The sequence below is a fragment of the Oryx dammah genome, unplaced genomic scaffold (assembly GCF_014754425.2).
Source record: "Oryx dammah isolate SB20612 unplaced genomic scaffold, SCBI_Odam_1.1 HiC_scaffold_22, whole genome shotgun sequence".
Lineage (NCBI taxonomy): Eukaryota > Metazoa > Chordata > Mammalia > Artiodactyla > Bovidae > Oryx > Oryx dammah.
This window is the reverse complement of record NW_024070206.1, coordinates 30,230,523-30,250,788: the sequence shown is the minus strand read 5'-3', so window position 1 is coordinate 30,250,788 and position 20,266 is coordinate 30,230,523. Positions and strand designations below refer to the sequence as shown.

The window sequence follows — 20,266 nt, the reverse complement described above, 5'->3', positions numbered from 1 at the left end:
AAAGATGTGCTCATTCCCCTCAACCCAGTGTAACAAGATAAATGTGATGTTTTCATAGCCTTGACTTATGTTTGTAAGAATCATAGGCCTGGAATAATTAGGCGAGTTTTATGGTTTGGTTCCTCCTTCAGTTTACATTCAAAGGTGTCCTAGGGCTTGGAGCTATTCGCTTTGCCTTGAGAGCAATATGACTCAGGAATTCCTTTGTATTTAGCACTTAAAAAAATCAAGGAACGTGTTTTCATTGTTACCTGTAATTCTGTTATGAGGGCTGCAAGGCGAAGTTTGGATGGTATCTTTGTAGATTGTTCCAGCCTCCGTGGAACTGGAGCTGGCAATGCGCTGCTGTTTGATACCATCTCCTGCCTACAGTTTTCAAGGACAGTGGTTCGATTCAAATACAATTCTGATAAGTGGCAGGTTTTCGTGTCTTTAATGCCTTGACAAGGGCATCACTCTCAGGAGAGGGAGGTGAAACCATTTGGACGAGGAGTCCGTCTCTGCTCCTTTGTGCTGACACACTAAGATAATGGACAATTAAGAGAGCCTTCACCGCAGGTGAAAGGATGGGGTTATCACTAATATAAAGGAGCCCGTGGGGTGCTGGGGGATGAAGGAGAAGAGCGATGGGAATTTTTTAAAGGAATATAAAACACACAGATGAGGCGCCTAATAACTGTTCACATATTGCTCTTTCACAGGGAATAATGGTGAGTGATTGGAGTGTTCACTTGTGCCTGCTGTAACTTAAAAAAGAAAAAAATCTGGTTCATTGCATTTGACACAAAGTATGCAGAAACTTAGCCCTGTGCTGGCCTGCCTCTCCTGGTGGAGGGGAGCCCAGACAATGAAGGGGTTTGTTTGTGTGGAGTCTGGCTCTTAGACTGCCTTCCATGGGGCTTTGCAAAATGACTCGTGATAGTCTAGAGGCAGTGGTTGTCAACCTTGACTGCATCCCTCAGGGGCCGCGACCCTAAGAGGGTCTGATTTAATTGGTCTGGGCATGGACCCAGTATTTTAAAAGCTCCTCGGATGATTCCAAGGTGTACCCAAGTTGTAGGCTATTGCTACAGGGTCTGTAACAGAAGAATCAAGTCCCTCCATACTTCGGTTCCCTAGCAGACTGTCTGATTTTGTAAGAGATTTGAATAATGTGTGTGCTGTTATTAGAGAAGCTGTGTATTGATGTATTTGTAACAACCATCTAGTGTTATATGGGCCCCATAGTGAGCACTCAGGTGCCTCTGGAGAGAAGTCCCTCCTCTCAAATTCTGTTTCTCACTTGCCCTCACTGTCTTTTAGTTTCTGTTTTTTCTTTTTTTTCTAGTAGATTATTGGAGCTTCCTGGTTTCCCAGGTAGCACTAATGGTAGAGAACCTACCTGCCAACGCAGGAGACAAGAGACATGGGTTCCATCCCTGGGAAGATCCCCTGCAGGAGGAAATGGCAATCCACTCCAGTATTCTTGCCTGGAGAATCCCATGGACAGAGAGGAGCCTGGTGGACTACAGTCCATGGGGTCACAAAGAATGGGACACGACTGAAGGGACTTAGCACGAATTGGCACTTCCTCTTCCTGAGACAGCATGGATAAATGATCCTAGGCAGAGTGAGTAGCCTGGTGAAGACAGACTTGCAGCTACCTTATTCAGGGTCATTGTGCAATTTAGTACCAGCAACTTTGTACCTGCTCTTCTTAATCTGATGGGGTAGCTGCTCTGCGTGCATGTAGATTACAGGGGAAAGCTCCTGGTACCGTTCAGAACTCACAAAAGTGAGACAGCCCTGAGTATTTCCAAGCGGAGTGGAGAAGAGGTTAACTAATTTTCTTTTGACTTAAACTTTCATTTGTCTGGAAGAGCCCCAAACAACAATAGAGTGCCCTGCTTCTGATAAGTATGGGTTCTCCTCAGCCTGAAGAGATGTGTGTGATAAGATAAGATGGCTCGGAAAAAAAAAGAGAGAGAGCTTGAGGGAAAGGAATAGGAGGGGAGGGAGAGAGAAGTATGTTAACTGCTCTGACTGCAAAATACCCCCTGGTAGTCAGAGATAAGACACCTTGAGCTACTCAGAAGACCTTAAACAGGATGTAAATGAAGCCAATAAAAATCATTTGAGATCAAGCTGCTTTTCTACTACCCTCCTGTTTCCAGCTTTGACAGCAGAAGGCTTAATTTACTGTATGACATTCCACACTTACGTGCAGAACCCAGGAAGTTGCCTGAGACTGATAGGAGCCAGTGCAAAAAAAAAAAAAAGATATCTATGGTTTCTCAAGAGGGCCAGACTTAAGGCATGCAATCAGCAGTTCTAGTCATGCCTTCCTGAGTGCAAAAAGAGAGTATTGCTGATCATTGCAAGGCCCTGCCTCCTTCCTCTCTCCCTCCTTCACTTACTCATTTGCCTTGTCTTCCGTTTTATGATGACCTTCATTCTTTGAACTGGTTCACAGGATGAGCAGCATTTCATAGCCTATTGATATTTCTCATCAAGCTAATGCAGCTTGAAAGTAATTATCCACCAAACTTTAGGAGGTAGATTTTTCCATGTTCACATTTGAAACGAGCTGTTTACTCACAAGTCTGTAGCCAAATCAGGTAACATCCAGCCTTTATGTACTTGGAACTTTATAACTTTTCAAAATGGTTACTGTCTGTTTCTAGAAATTTGCAGGCTGCTGCCAACAACACTTCTGCGGAGAGGAAGTAATTTCTGGGAGCTAGTTGAATGTTATGCTGGAAAGACTGGAAACTTGGAGTCCTATCTATAGTAGAAGCAGGCAGTGTTAAGAGTTGGGAAAGCAAAGGATCACGATGTCCTTTTCTTTCCAAAAACGTTGCCTCTTGGAAGAGCTGGGATTTAATTTGGTCTTTGGGTGAGGAAGAGAAAGATTTCCATCACCCCTGCTCTAGTGTGGAGTGGCCAATGTGGAAAACACACTGCCAGGCAGAGGGAACTTGAAGCAGAGGATTGAAATGATTCAGAGGGCATAGAAGACAATAGTGGTTTTCAAATTCAGAAATACAGGGAAAGCACCCTAAAAGTTTCATAAAACTGAGGATTTCAGAGCCCATCCCCTAGAAGTTCACTGTCAGTAGACCTGGGGAGGGGTGTGTGGAGCAGTTTGTAACTGCTGTTCAACTGACTGGGGTGCAGATTGGTGGATTATGCTAAAGAACGCTGCTCTTGGTCATCTGGTGAGGCAGAGGGTCAGCCTTCGGTTTCCTTGTGTGGGGTCATGGTAGTTGCAGTGATGACAGAGGAAAGGAAACATAGAGAAAGGTGAGGAGGCCCCATCATTGTATCCCTCACTGGGTGAGTGGTAGAAAATGGGGCTCCAGAGGCAAGAGCACGAGAAAGATGAAGCTGACCACAGAGCTAATCTGATGGCACCTTTTCTTCTGCTTTATTTGCCAATACCTGACCCAACGGAACTGCTCCCCCCAGAGGAGAGGATGGAAAGAAGAGAGGAAAGGAGGGCACGTGCCTGCATGCTAAGTCGCTTCAGTTATATCCGGCTCTTTGCAACCCCATGGACCGTAGCCTGACAGGTTCCTCTGTGCATGAGATTCTCCAGGCAAAAATACTGGAGTGGGTTGCCATGCCCTCCTCCAGAGGATCTTCCCGACCCAGGGATCAAACACATATCTCTTATGTCTTCTGCATTAGCAGATGGGTTCTTTACCACTAACGCCACCTGGGAAGCCCTAGGGACGGAGAGAAGCATTATAAAAAAAAAACTCGAGGTGTGTGTTCGTGTGTGTGTGTGTGTGTGTGTGGTTTTTATAGGTAGTAGCTGGAAGTAAAATTAAGAAATAGGCTGTCCTGACTTGTCAACTGCAGGTTACAGGTTCAAAGAATTGATTGTTAGGTTTTTGTTTTTCTCCATACAATTAAAGGCTTCCTTGGTGGCTCGGAGGGTAAAGAATCTGCCTGCAATCCAGAGACACAGGTTCAATCCCTGGGTCAGAAAGATCCCCTGGAGAAGGGAATGGCTAGCCATTCCAGTATTCTTGCCTGGAAAATTCCATGGACAGAAGAGCCTGGTTGGCTGCAGTCCATAGTCACAGAGTCAGACACAACTGAGCGCCTAACATTTTATACAATTAAACGATGCTTGCTTCTTGGAAAGAAAGCTATGACAAGCCTAGACAGCATGTTAAGATGCAGAGACATCACTTTACCAAAAATAATCTGTATAGTCAAAGCTATGGTTTTCCCAGTGGTCATGTACGGATGTGAAAGTTGGACCATAAAGAAGCCTGAGTACCGAAGAACTGATGCTTTTGAACTGTGGTGCTGGAGAAGACTCTTGAGAGTCCCTTGGACAGCAGTGAGATCAACCCAGTCCATCCTAAAGGAAAGCAACCCTAAATATTCATTGGAAGACTGATGTGGAAGCTGAAACTCCAATACTGGCCACCTGATGGGAAGAGCCCACTCATTGGAAGAGACCTGGTGCTCGTAAAGGTTGATGGCAAAAGGAGAAGAGGGTTGGGGCAGAGGATGAGATGGTGAGATAGTATCTGCGACTCATTGGATATGAAATTGAGCCAACTCCAGAAGATAGTGGAGGACAGAGGAGCCAGGCTTGCTGCAGTCCATGAGATCACAGAGAGTTGGACACGACTAACCGACTGGACAACAATAATATATGTGTGTAGACTTATGCCCATTAGCATAAACTGGTTTTATAAGAGAAAAAAAAAACCACAATGGAATCTTTAACAACAAAGAGAACAATGTGAAACACTATTTTAAGTTCATTCATTTACCCATAAAAACTGGATGACTAGGTGGCATTTAAGGCAGTTGTTGTTTTAGGGGGAGGTGGCCCATTCCAGTGTTCTTGCCTGGAGAATCCCAGGGACGGGGAGCCTGGTGGGCTGCCATCTCTGGGGTCGCACAGAGTTGGACACAACTGAAGCAACTTAGCAGCAGCAGCAGGGGAAGGATGGATTGGGAGAATTGCCTGACACTTAGATCAAGCTGCTTGCCTGAGCAGGAGGGAATAGGGCTTGGGTTTTAACAACCCCATGAGCTGCTATTGTTAGTGCAAATTGTAACCTGTTACTCATTCTTGCTGATCTGTGTTTTCATCTGTAAAATTAGTGTGTTTTTTTCCTCTAAAGGCTAAGACTTCTCACAGATCTTAAATCTAACACTTCATATATATGAAACATTAAGAATGACAGCCTTGACTTCCTTTTCTCTATGTAGGCTTCAATCAAATTCATTTATTTTCTTTCGCTTGATCCCTCAAGTCAGACCCAGAGGTATGCATAACCCATGCCAAACCACATCAGGTCATCTTAAGAGAAAAGAGTGGAGCTCAGATGTGGGAGGAGGCTTCATAGAGGTTCAGAAACCAGCGCTTTCTTGCAGACAACTTTGAGTCAGTCAAGATCCCAGAATTGTGCCAGTTGGTTTTATGTCTTTGGGTATTAGAAACATGCTTCTGCAAGGGTCATACCCATAGGTTCTGAACATATACAGATGTATGCTATCCATATTCCTCTTTTCAAAAACAAATTTTAAAACTTCAAAACAAAAGCAGAGAAACACTGCTATCAATTTCTCGATGAAAATTATTCAGAATTGGTGCATTTCACATGTGAACTAAACAGTTACGTATTATCTGAGTAGAGTTTCTTTATTTACTGAGTCATATTTGGTTTTCAGTGGAATTTTGTACATTCTTTGTTCTGTATGTTGGAGAAACTTCATCTTAGTTACATATATAAACAAGCCAATATATATAAGGCTTATATATATATGTATATAAAAGGCTTATATATATATATAAGTTGCAGACAACTTTGTTTGCAACTGCCTTTTTATATATAAGCCTTATATATATATATGCCAATATGTATATACTATACATATCTATATACATACATATAGTTTAATACAATTATATACATACATATGTGTTAAATATATAATTGAGCATACAGTACATATAATTTAATAAAAGTAATATATGTAATATATAAACTTCATCTTAGTTACATGTATAAATAAGGCAATATTACACACATCTATATATACACATATATTTTAATACAGTTCAGTCGTTCAGTTGTGTCCAACTCTTTACGACCTCATGGACTGCAGCACACCAGGCTTCCCTGTCCATCACCAACTCCCGGAGCTTACTCAAACTCATGTCTGTTGAGTCGGTAATGCCATCCAACCATTTCATTCTCTGACATCCTCTTCTCCTACTTTCAACCTTTCCCACATCAAGGTCTTTTCAAATGAGTCAGCTCTTTGCATCAGGTGGCCAAAGTATTGGAGTTTCAGCTTCAACGTCAGTCCTTCCAGTGAACACCCAGGACTGATCTCCTTTAGGATGGAGTAGTTGGATTGCCTTGCAGTCCAAGGGACTCTCAAGAGTCTTCTCCAACACCACAGTTCAAAAGCATCAATTCTTTGGTGCTCAGCCTTCTTCACAGTCCAACTCTCACAATCATACATGACTACTGGAAAAACCATAGCCTTAACTAGATGGACCTTTGTTGACAAAGTAATGTCTCTGCTTTTGAATATGCTATCTAGGTTGGTCATAACTTTTCTTCCAAGGAGTAAGCATCTTTTAATTTCATGGCTGCAATCACCATCTGCAGTGATTTTGGAGCCCCAAAAATAAAGTCTGACACTGTTTCCACTGTTTCCCCATCTATTTGCCATGAAGTGATAGGACCAGATGCCATGATCTTAGTTTTCTGAATGTTGAGCTTTAAGCCAACTTTTTCACTCTTCTCTTTCACTTTCATCAAGAGGCTCTTTAGTTCTTCTTTACTTTCTGCCATAAGGGTGGTGTTATCTGCATATCTGAGGTTATTGATATTTCTCCCGGCAATCTTGATTCCAGCTTGTGCTTCATCATGCATATTCATGCATATCATAAGTATATGCATATGTGTTAAATATATGATTGAGTATACAACATATATAATTTAATAAAAATAATATATATGATATATATTAAGTAAAATTGCATCATAGAGACTTCCCCTAATGAAGTACACTTCATTAAGGCATGATTGTACATATACACATATTAAGTGGCAAATTATATGATTAACACTTTGTAATGAGAAATAGAAAAGATATTTTTAAAATGTATGTCATGATTATATCTGTTCTGAATATTCAGTCTTGCATAAAAACATACATGCATGCCTTCCCTGGTTCCTATAAATACATTACCAGGACTGTTAACAAGAAACAAATGATAGAATCAGCCAGTTTGAATTTTATTTTTAGATTCATTCTAGGGAAGAATAAACTGAACCTAAAGTGAGACATAGAAAATAAAGGGAGAATGAGGTAACTGGAAAAATCCATCAAATTGATAATCAGCATTTTTTCAGGATTACCTCTTTCAAATATTGCCTAATTAGGTAGATGAAAAAAAAAACTATGCAAATAAGGTCATTGATATTAATGATCTGTGTAGAAATATTTTGTTATGCCATAATTAGAGTTATTTTAAGAACATACTTTTATCCTTTGCCGTTTGTAAACATTATTCCATTTAAAATAAATGACTCCTTGTATCACTGGGGTTACTTGGGATCCAACATCACTTTTCAGTTTTAGTTTTACTATGTAAGTGTTAATGTGAAAGTTAATGATGATTCTTTTCAAACACCATAGAAATTCTATCCTGTGAGGATGTATTGGCGATTTGTTCTGTAGATCTCAACATATGCATAGAATCTCATGATAGTCCAGCATCCACCAATTTTTAAATACCACCAATAGTATGTAAGGTCTTCCTGGTGGCTCAGAGGGTAAAGAATCTGCCTACAATGCAGGAGACCTGGGTTCCATCCCTGGGTCAGGAAGATCCCCTGGAGAAGGGAATGGCAACCCCCTCCAGTATTCTTGCCTGGAGAAGCCCATGGAGAGAGAAGCCTGGCGGGCTACTGTCCATGCGGTCTCAAAGAGTCAGATACGACTGAGCGACTAACATAGCATATAACTTCCCCATAAAGTGTATGAACACTGATTGGGTAGGAGGCTACACAAACTAGTCTGAGTTGCAGCTGCTGGGTGTTTAGCTAGGTGCATTCACTAGCTGTCTGAGTGTGAGGCTAACCTCTGTACCTTAAAATAAAAAGGAAATAATAATTTTGCCTTAGATCTTAATTCCTATCATGTTTAGACACAGGAACCTCAAAATCAAGAATACTGATGACCACTGTATTATAATACCAAATGGATAGTTCTAGTAGTATTTCCTCCCTAATCTTTATAACAGCTTTTTCTATATTAGCACACTGTATTTATCACTTTACTGCACAATGAACCCACAGGGGGTGCTAATTGGTCATTAATTAAATTTTAGCCTTTCAACACTTTTGTATTCTCCAGTGGCTTTATCTGCAGTGAAGTATACAATGTGGCCTCTTTAAACTGCCAAAAATTCATGTCAGCTTTGCGGCTGCCCTGGGTATGATACAGGTGGAATTTAGCTCAAGTGAACACCACTTCAGGACTGTTATAATTCCTTGTGACCCAAAGTTTGCCAACCTTGAATCAAAGCCTACATGCTGGAAAAATATTCAGAAGAGTTTTACATGACAAAACATTCTCATACACCAGTTTCCTCTTTGAAATAGAATTTGATCACTTTGTCTAAACATTGTAGTGTGTTAGGGCAGTTTTTCAAAAAAGCCATTATTAACATGATGGAAGGATTTGTCTGAGGTCCATCATTCACCAATAAAGCCATTTTCAAATTTAACTTTCTTAGTGGAAGAATCCCTTTTACTTTACCACTACCTCAGTGAAGAGATTAACTTACAGGTACAATGATTAATGTGGTAACTGAGAAATTTGTTGAGTATATTTCAAAAGATGTGGCTACATCTTCAAAGCTTTATAGGTATATTTCACCCTAGAGCAAAGGATTTTGAAGCAAAATAGAATTTACCCTCAAGAAATTTCTCAACAAGTAAAATAGTGAGATATTGGGCTAGTGTCAGACCTGTGGAATGTGGTTTCAGGATTTTGAATGCAAGCTATCCCATCATGGGAATTTTACTCCACTAATGAATTAATCACAGCTTGCTGTGTGGAGCTATTAAAGAATGAGCTAAAGCACATTGATTTTCAAGGTAATTATTATTAGCATTCAGAAGATTTTGTTTTGGTATTTTAGTTTATTTTTTTTATTTTTAAACAAAGATGTCCCTTAAGTCCTTTAAAATTCTGAGAATCTCAATATGGAAAAAAGAAACAACTAAATTAGTTAATTTTTATTCCTTTATAATGTTTTCACAGCTTTCAGTTATAACGTAAAGGTAGCTATGGCTTTTAGAGTAGCAGTCATAATTTTAGTACATTTTTATATTGCAGTAGTTTAGAAAGCTCTTTCATACAATGTCGTGTTTGATTCTAAGAATATTAACTATGAGGAAGGCTAGAATTTTATTATTTGTTTTGTTATAGACAAGCAAGTAAAAACTTAGTTATCAGACCTAAACACATAGGTGCTTCATAAATGTTGGCTAAATAAATGAGTAAATGAAATAAGCAATGAAGAAGTGCTTCAAATTCTTTGTGGTATGAGGTCATAAATACAAGACTTCTAAGTAATGAAAACATGCCTTCTAACTCAAAATAGTTAAGATAAAAAGAAAACAGATTTGGGAAATTCACTGTGATGATGGCTGTCATTATTAAAGGAGAGATAAATACGTTAAATGATGTAGAAAGCTCACAGTCACAGCACTGTAAGCAGATGTGTAGCACACGACTGCCAATTATTGAACGCCAAGAGCTTGGTGCTTATCATTAGTTATCTATATCTTTAAGTGAGCCAAAAGATGGGAACAGCAAAGCCGTGCTCACCCCCTGCCCCCCATCATTGAAAACCACTTTTCCTTCTGTCTGGCTTCAGAAACACGTCTTGGTTTCCGTGAGAGAGACGATGAGTGTTTTTTAACTGGTTTCACGTCAGCTTTTTCCTCTGATTTGAGAGGTGGAGTTAAGTGTGAACTGCTTAAGAATGCACTGTTTTCTGTTTAATTTGGCGGTAGAAGATGGAATTCATTGAGCTCCGTCTGTTCAAGTGAACTTTAAGCAACAGCAAGCAAAACATTTGTACTTCTCTGCACACGTAATAGAAATGTGTCTGGTGAAAGAGCCAGCTTGGCTCTAAAAACCAGGATTACCTAAGGAGGGGCTGAGGTGGGGTGATAACAACTTCTTATCTCCTCTATTGGCTCATCCTAAGCAGTGAACCTCTTTTTTTTTTTTTTAAGGGAGTATTGAAAGGAAAAATAAATAGCCTCTGAGCTCTGATATCTGGAATTCATCTTGACTGTGTTAAAAAAATGTGTTCCTCCATTGCCTGCTCCCGCAGTTTGCTGTCATTAATGACTGACCACCCTTTTCCCTCATAGCCTGTTAATGCATGAAATTGGTCATTCCAGAACAATGTATGATATTACAGAATTATAAAGCATCTGTGAACTATACATAATTGTAAAGGTTCACTTTTCTCTTTTGAATACCCAGTAAAGAGTATTCCTTTTCAAGTAGATAAATAAGTTGCATGACAAAGGAGTGAATTTAATGCAAGATTGTGGGGTTTTTTCCAAAAGTATGATAGTTAGGTTACTAAAGTGGCCGCTTTTCTAAAGCTGTTGATATTTCTGTTGAGAATGAAAGGAAACAATTGTGTAATAATGCATAATGGTTTATTTACAATGACCATATCCTTCAGCAATTTCAATCATTGCTTTAAAAATGTGTTGTGCAATTTGGTTAGGTGATTTTAAATATGACGATGCAGAGTTATTACTGTGATGACTCTGGGTTAACGGGACAAATATCCTTGTTACCTGTGTGTACTAAACACACATTTCAAAATATGTCCTCTCTTGATAGCACCTAACTTCTCTCAGCCTTTGTGTACCCAGTATATTTTCCTCAAGGTTCTCAGTTTAATTGTCTTAAGGTGTCTTAAGTTAAGGAGTGGAAAAGGACTATGAACTCTAACATAAAAGCTCGCTCCCTCTAGCATGCTGGATAAAGAAAGAACCATTTTCCAGTCAGTGGAAGAATTAACCTGGAAATTTGTTTTGATCTCATGTTTTTACCTATTGTCCTACACTTTTAAAAAAATCATCCACTGAATGAACTTATTTTGATGTTAAATAATGCAGTGATTGGGACTTTGGTGTTGGCTTTGACAGTAAAGAATCTACCTGCAATGCAGGAGACCTGGGTTTGAACCCTGGGTGGGAAAGATGTCCTGGAGAAGGAGAAGGGAATGGCTACCCACTCCAGTATCCTTGCCTGAAGAATTCCATGGACAGACAAGCCTGGTGCGCTCCAGTCCACGGGGTTCGCAAAGAGTCTGACACGAGTGAGTAACTAACACCAAGTACTAACAGTGCAATGATTGTACTGCTAGTGTTTTAAGGATAAATGAGGTGATTACAAAAGTCCATACTTGGCTTCAGAATTACCCAGCAAAATACTCATTCCAAGGTTATCTGTCTGTAAAGACCCGATAGTATATCATATGTATGATAATTTAACACAGTCAGCTTGGATTTATGGGTCATTAACTTTTAGATATCACCAACTATTTATATTTTATTTTCTTGATGACTGAATATACAGCTATGAACGCTTAAGACACTCTTTGGGCCAATCCTTAAAGCTGATATTTCAGTGGTTCCATTAAAGAAAAGAAAATGCTAAAATATGTTTATACTGCACATATAAGAAGCTTACATGTGAAAACGTTAATACATGCAACACATACAAGTCTTTTTGTTTACATATGCACCTTTTCTTCCAGCAATGATAGGTGCCCTAGAAACGTTCACTAATCTTTGTAACACCCCAGAGGGTAAGTAGCAAGAATTATTATCTTCATATTGCAGGTGAAATACCTAGGTAGGGGCAGATTAAATGACTTGGCCAGGTCACTCTCTAAGTCCGTTATGAAGCTAGAAATAAAACTCCAGACTCTTGACTTTAGTTTTCATTCTGAGTCATTGACCTCCAAAAACAGAGGTACCAGAGCTGTCAGTATTTGGTCTTTTTTTACATGCTTGAAAAGTAACCGGTGATCTAAATCCTGTTCCTGTTAAGGAAATCTTGCACACATATGACACTGAGACCCCGGAGGGTGGTTTAGCGAGAACCCTGCAGTTACAGTGAATGAACTCAGGTAGCGAAGGACAACAGTAGGCCAGCTTCTCATGGGGCCAACCCTACAAAGAACTAAAAGCATTGGAAGTTTCCATAACTTCAGAGACTCGGATAACTTCTTTAACACGTTGAGTCAATCCACTTTGTTATTTGTCTTTCTCCTTAATAATTTCAGGATTGCCCATACTGTTGGAGTCAGCATTCTAAAAGACTTGGTCCCTGCCCTCCAGAAGCGTGCCCTCTCCTACATTGCAGGCAGATTCTTTACCTTTTGAGCCCCCAGGGAAGCCCAACTAAGACCTCCTTGATAGTACAAAAAATAAAAAAAATAAATAAAAAGCTTTAGCATCCCCCCAGACCTTCCTGAACATCTTCTCTTCCTCTTTCTTTGATCTTTTTTTTTTATTGACTACTTGAGTTGGACAAGGTGAAAGAAAAGCTGGACCCTCAGCAGCACTTTTCTTCCATAGTGACAGGCTGTAGACAGACATTATCAGCCCCCCATTTGGCTACCAGGCAGCCCCTCCTGGGGTGTATTCGTCTGTCTGTCCCCCAGCAGCCAGGATAAAATCACAGCCAGTCTTTGCTTTCTCCTCCCAGGTTGGTCCATGAGGGGCGATGGCTCATGTCAGAGAGGTAGTACTTCCTGCTCTGGTGTCTTTTTCCCTGTGCAATCCCTCCTTCTAGCATGACTTCACTTTTCTGTTAGTGAGCACTTTCCCCCATAAATATGACCGAACAGGTGTGGCTCTGCCGCTAACTGAGTTTCCAGCTGTCCTCCTCCGATGCAGACCCAGCAAAATCTGTTGTTTTGTCCTTTCAAGCAGACTAGAGAACCATCAAGCCCGAGATGGAGGTCTTCCTTGCAGGATATGGCAGTTTTGTTGCCAGAAGATGGTCGGGAAAGCCTGGCTGGCTAACAAAGACAGGCCTTCAGCGGCTGGGTGTAGTTCCAGTTCTGTATCCCCTTTGGCAGGAGCACAGAGGCTGCTGCAGTGTGGCCAGCCAGCAAAATTAGGAAATAAGGACCTCTTTTATTTACTCAGGCTGCTGAATCATGGGCATTCCTGTCTGCTTGGAGAAAAGTCAGGCGGCTCTCCTTTCCACTGCAAATCTCAGGAGTGTTCGAGACTTTCATCTCCGAGTGTTCACACACTTGTTGTAATGTGCTTTATGGAAATGCTGAAACTCAGCAAGTACAGTTGCTGTAGAAAAACATCTGCACTAACTGTGCACACACATTTGCATCTTTAAATAGACTTCTAGGCCGTGGAGTTGGTTTCCAGCAAAGTTGTATCTGTGTATTTTTATTTTTTTCCCCTTTCCTTCTTCCCGTTGTAAGAGGTATAGCTCTCCGAGAGTCAGCTAGTGTGAAGTGATTGATTCCAAAAATTAAAATTTAATGTGGACATGTTAAGTACTTCACATTGAAATGCAGAAAACTTGCCATAACACAAAAAGACATTCCTGTTAGTAGCACTTAGTGAGTGCTGAAGGGAAAAAAAAGTTCAAGTTGACTCAGTAACGGGGATTGAAAGAATCCTCCATAGTTTCTTCCAAATGAAAAAAACAACTTGAAATTGTTTAGGTCTGTAGTAGCCATGTAAGCATCGTTTGAGCTGTGCATGCCAAAAAAACTTAAGGTGATGGGAATGGGTAGCTTGCAGAGACTAAGGTAGACCTCAGAGAATATTGGCAACACCACCACTAACACAAAAGTCGGGGGCGATACTGATACCCTTAGAGCATGAACTAACACCCCTGGGAGTTTCCTCGGTGAGTTCCTTGTGCACTCCAAGGAGAACAGGCTCAGTTATAGTCCTAGCAAATGAGCATTTTATAATTTTGACTGTAAAACAGAAATCAACTTTTTGTGGAACCTTTGCTTATTCTTCTAAAGTAGCATTCCCTACTTAAACTTTCTACTTCTGCTCAAAGTCCTCCATTCTGCAGCCTGTGAATCGGGTAGGGCAATTTCCATGCATCTCAGTTAGAGATACATCATCTGTGATTATCACATATTTTCACCAAGACCAAGTAATAGGGACAGGAGAGAGAATGAAGAGAAGGTTTCTAGCTCCCTTGAATCTTGGTTTGAGTAAAAACTCCTGACCCTCACCTCACTTGACTGTATTTGAAATTTACAAGCTTAGGAGAACGGTTAGGTAATAGGTATAATCAGGCATGGCCACAGACAAGAACCTGATTTAAGCATGGTGTCAAGGATTGCACCGTGTATATAATAGTCTATTGCTCTATAATTCTTGGTGTGTTGTTATAATAATATATCATGCTGAGGCACAATCTGCAATTTAATAATAGATTCACTTGCTAAATTATCAAGCTTAAGTTCTATTCTTTCAGTCTAGATACATGACTAATTTCTTATTCACTGTTTTCCTCAACTGTACACAGATAATATGTTTGAAAATATTTTTAAGTGAAACAACAGGATATAAGCCAAAATAATAAATGTGTGAAAAGTGATAGATTTTCCTTCTAGAATGCTGAGCCAAATTTAATAAAATATTATAATTTTAATAATATACATATTATATAAATATTATAATTTTATAATATAATTATTTGGTAAAATATTAGAAATTTTTAATTAGGAAAAAATATTTCAAGACTGGTTTGTTTTAGGGCTACCAGCTATAGATGGCTTATTTTCTTTAAGGGAAAAGCTAAATCATCATTGAGGTTGTTTTTGTTTTTAATTTTTCAAAATTGTTTCTCTATATGCTGACGAGCTTACTTGCATATATTCTTTATAGGTATTTACCTTTAAATTGAAATCACACCAACAATTCTTAAACTCTTTCTTATGCTGGAAACATGTTGGCTTATAGACGGATATAAATGAGGATGCAAAATCATGTGGCTTTCAACTTGTATTGCGAAGCTTTGTTGCAGTGGGCAGGAATCCAGGAATGGTGTTTGGTTGTTTTCTCAGAGTTAGATGGTTGCCATCTGGCATTGATAGTGAGATGGTGTTGTCATCAGTTTCTAGATGCAGGAAAGGAATGATCCTCATCTGTTTCCTGTGGATAAGCAAGAGGTTGATAATCTAGTAAAATCTCGTTACCTTAAAGAAAGCAGACGTGGAATTTGTTTACATAATGCTCGCCAGTTTCTCCTTTTATGTTAATAATATAGCTTGCTAGTGAACTTCAGCTTTGAAGGATTTTAAAATGTATTGGATCGCATTCTAATTGCATCTTATGAGAATACCTCAATAATATTCTTAACCAGACCTATTCTAATAGAATCGCTGTCTCCACCAACCCTACTCCCTGGTCCTTACTTGTCGGCATTTATGAAAAATCTTGCTCCTTTGGAGAGTGAAAAGCTTTTGCGATGTCTTCTAATCATGAATGATAGACTAGAATTGTTTTGAAAAGTCAGAGGTTTCACAGTCTATTTAAGAGGTCTCATTTTCTACTTGGATGCTAAGAAAGTGACAGAAGTAAGAGGTACACTTGCTGCAAACATGGTTAAAAAAACCACCTAATAGAAGGTAGAGTTACTTTATGGATAGCTCGCTAAGGTTATATCTGGCTTTCAGGCTTGTTTGTCTTCTCTTTGTTACTCATAAATCTTTCAGCATTTACCATAATCATTTATCACTTTTCCTGTTTCCAGTTTTTCACAAGTTGCTTTGTCTCCGCTCACCTCAAAGTGCAGGTCCTGTTTGGCTAAGGAAGTTCATGCTGCTGAAGCTTTAGCAAAAGGAAGAAATGGCGAGCCACCTCTTGAACTTTCCAAACAAAATACACTATTACATTCTGACCCTGTGAAACTCTCATTTTTTTTCTTGATCCTGGCTGATCCTAGCTACATGTAATATCTAGTCATACCCTTCTAACATCTAATAATCCATTTTCTGGCCTATGCTATTCGAATCTTACAGTTATTGAAGAAATCCTGGTTGTCTTTTATTACACAAGACATAATTATTATTGTGTTTTCTGTCTTCTTTCATGTGCTTACTTTTTAATATTTTTTGCTGAATGCAATAAGGTCTGTATCAATAAGAACCCCATAAAAGAGTTTGGCCTGCAGAATTGCCTTTCCCTATAAAAACAAGCAAAATGCAGAGGGAATTTTTTATTAAATATTAGACATCTGGGTTGACTGCATTAATTTTAAATCATTCTTGTAATATTTCCTCTTTTCATTTGGTCCTTCAGATGCTCACATAATATGCAAATCATTTTAGAATGAATACAAAAGAAACATTAAATATATTAAAATCTGCATTTTAATAAAATTGTCAATGCATAATATATACCTTGCTCCTAAGGAAGAATGATAAAAAGTAATAAAGGGGTAATTTAGACATCGAACTATTTAATATCATTTTATATTTTACAAGCCAGCGAAAAGTAACGTAGAAGAAAAGCTTTGGGCTCAGATTTGAAAGTGTTCCATCCAAATAGTCTCTCCTCCTTTTTTTTCCCCCCTCACAAGGTTCGGGTTGGCCCCACCCTGTGTACTTGTTGAAAGAGTCCAGTAAATCTGTTCTTGAACTCTCGACCCGGAAAGTGAAAAGTTCCCATCTTCTCGTTGCAGATGGAGTGGATGTAGAGGATGACCCCACTTGCTCCTGGCCAGCTTCCTCACCTTCGAGCAAGGACCAGACTTCCCCCAGCCACGGAGAAGGTTGCGATTTTGGAGAGGAAGAAGGTGGCCCCGGACTCCCGTATCCGTGCCAGTTCTGTGACAAGTCATTCAGCCGTCTCAGCTACCTAAAGCACCATGAGCAGAGTCACAGCGACAAGCTGCCTTTCAAGTGCACCTACTGCAGCCGGCTGTTCAAACACAAGCGGAGCCGAGACCGCCACATCAAACTCCACACCGGAGACAAGAAGTACCACTGCAGTGAGTGCGACGCCGCCTTCTCCAGAAGTGATCACCTGAAAATCCACTTGAAGACGCACACGTCCAACAAGCCATATAAATGTGCCATTTGTCGCCGTGGGTTCCTCTCCTCTAGTTCCTTACACGGGCACATGCAGGTCCACGAGAGGAACAAGGACGGCTCCCAGTCGGGTTCCAGGCTGGAGGACTGGAAGATGAAGGACACTCAGAAGTGCAGTCAGTGCGAGGAAGGCTTTGACTTCCCGGAAGACCTCCAAAAGCACATTGCCGAGTGCCACCCCGAGTGCTCCCCGAACGAGGACCGGGCGGCCCTCCAGTGCGTCTACTGCCACGAGCTATTCGTGGAGGAGACCTCCCTGATGAACCACATGGAGCAGATGCATGGCGGGGAGAAGAAGAACTCCTGCAGCGTCTGTTCCGAGAGCTTCCACAGCGTCGAGGAGCTGTACAGCCACATGGACAGTCACCAGCAACCGGAGTCGTGCAACCACAGCAACAGCCCTTCCCTGGTCACAGTGGGCTACACCTCCGTGTCCAGCACGACCCCAGACTCCAACCTCTCGGTGGACAGCTCGACCATGGTGGAAGCCGCCCCGCCCATCCCAAAGAGTCGGGGGAGGAAGCGGGCCGCTCAGCAGACCCCCGACATGACTGTCCCCTCGAGTAAACAGGCGAAGGTCACCTACAGCTGTATTTACTGCAACAAGCAGTTGTTTTCCAGTCTGGCGGTTCTGCAGATTCACCTGAAAACTATGCATTTAGATAAGCCAGAGCAGGCCCACATCTGTCAGTACTGCTTGGAGGTACTGCCCTCCCTCTATAACCTCAATGAACATCTTAAGCAAGTGCATGAAGCTCAGGACCCAGGTCTGATCGTTTCTGCCTTGCCCGCCATAGTCTACCAGTGCAACTTCTGCTCTGAAGTTGTCAACGACCTCAACACCCTTCAGGAACACATCCGATGTTCTCACGGATTTGCAAACCCCGCGGCAAAGGACAGCAATGCTTTCTTCTGTCCCCACTGCTACATGGGGTTCCTCACTGACTCTTCGCTGGAAGAGCATATAAGACAGGTCCATTGTGACCTCAGTGGCTCCCGATTTGGGTCCCCAGTGCTCGGGACTCCGAAAGAGCCAGTCGTAGAAGTCTATTCTTGTTCCTATTGTACAAATTCCCCCATATTCAACAGCGTTCTTAAACTGAACAAGCACATCAAAGAGAATCATAAAAACATTCCCTTGGCCCTGAATTATATCCACAACGGGAAGAAATCCAGGGCCTTGAGTCCCCTGTCACCCGTGGCCATAGAGCAGACATCTCTGAAGATGATGCAGGCAGTAGGAGGGGCGCCTGCAAGGCAGGCTGGAGAATATATCTGTAATCAGTGTGGTGCTAAGTACACATCCCTGGACGGCTTTCAGACTCACCTGAAGACCCACCTGGACACCGTGCTCCCGAAACTGACCTGTCCTCAGTGCAACAAGGAGTTCCCCAACCAAGAGTCCCTGCTGAAGCACGTGACCATTCATTTCATGATCACCTCCACGTACTACATCTGCGAGAGCTGTGACAAGCAGTTCACGTCAGTGGATGACCTGCAGAAACACCTGCTGGACATGCACACCTTCGTCTTCTTCCGCTGCACCCTCTGCCAGGAGGTGTTCGACTCCAAGGTCTCCATCCAACTCCACCTGGCCGTGAAGCACAGTAATGAAAAGAAAGTGTATCGCTGCACCTCCTGCAACTGGGACTTCCGCAACGAGACGGACCTGCAGCTGCACGTGAAGCACAACCACCTGGAGAACCAGGGCAAAGTGCACAAGTGCATCTTCTGCGGCGAGTCCTTCGGCACCGAGGTGGAGCTGCAGTGCCACATCACCACGCACAGCAAAAAGTACAACTGCCAGTTCTGCAGCAAAGCCTTCCACGCCATCATCCTGCTGGAGAAGCACCTGCGGGAGAAGCACTGCGTGTTCGACACCAAGACACCCAACTGCGGCGCAAACGGGGCCTCAGACCCGGGCCAGAAGGAGGAGGTGGAGTTGCAGACCCTGCTGACCAACAGCCAGGAGTCCCACAACAGCCACGACGGCAGCGAGGAGGACGTGGACACCTCGGAGCCCATGTACGGCTGTGACATCTGCGGGGCAGCCTACACCATGGAGACGCTCCTGCAGAACCATCAACTCCGGGACCACAACATCCGGCCGGGGGAGAGCGCCATCGTCAAGAAGAAAGCTGAGCTCATCAAAGGGAACTACAAGTGCAACGTGTGCTCGCGGACCTTCTTCTCGGAGAACGGCCTCCGGGAGCACATGCAGACGCACCTGGGCCCCGTGAAACATTACATGTGCCCCATCTGTGGGGAGCGCTTCCCCTCGCTCTTGACCTTGACCGAACACAAGGTCACGCACAGTAAGAGCCTGGATACAGGAAACTGCCGCATCTGCAAGATGCCGTTGCAGAGCGAGGAGGAGTTCCTGGAGCACTGCCAGATGCACCCCGACCTGCGGAACTCCCTGACGGGGTTCCGCTGCGTGGTTTGCATGCAGACGGTGACCTCCACCCTGGAGCTCAAAATCCACGGGACGTTCCACATGCAGAAGACGGGCAACGGGGCCACGGTCCAGGCCACTGGCCGCGGCCCGCATGTCCCCAAACTGTACAAGTGTGCGTCCTGTCTCAAAGAATTCCGTTCCAAGCAAGATCTGGTGAAACTGGACATCAACGGCCTGCCCTACGGTCTGTGTGCCGGCTGCGTGAACCTCAGTAAGAGCGCCAGTCCTGGGGTCAACCTTGCTCCCGGCTCCAGTCGACCAGGTCTGGGCCAGACCGAGAACTTGGGGGCTGTGGAGGGCAAGGGCAAGGCTGGCGCCCCCAAGACGCGCTGCTCCAGCTGCAATGTGAAGTTTGAGTCCGAAAGTGAACTCCAGAGCCACATTCAAACGGTCCACCGAGAGCTAGTGCCCGACAGCAACAGCACGCAATTGAAAACGCCGCAAGTCTCGCCCATGCCCAGAATCAGCCCCTCGCAATCGGATGAGGTAACTCGCCTTTTTCTGATGCTTGCCCTTTAACCTCTCCAAACATCCCTCTCACTGTAGGTTTACCCTTTCCTCAGCTTTATTCGTTGGCCTGTGCAGAGAGATGCTTTAGATCGAAAGGCAGTGGTGTTTTTCCACCTGGCCATTCA

At 42.3% G+C, this 20,266-nt stretch overlaps 1 protein-coding gene across 2 annotated transcripts in view; it reads left to right on the top strand.

Annotated features, from left to right (window-relative positions):
- ZNF521 (zinc finger protein 521) overlaps positions 1 to 20,266 on the top strand; it is a 313,802-nt gene that overhangs the window by 116,807 nt on the left and 176,729 nt on the right. For both annotated transcript variants that reach the window (XM_040264762.1, XM_040264761.1), the window contains exon 3: positions 16,765 to 20,117. In XM_040264762.1, coding sequence (XP_040120696.1) covers positions 16,765 to 20,117 — 3,353 coding nt within the window. The remainder of the gene's footprint in view (positions 1 to 16,764; positions 20,118 to 20,266) is intronic.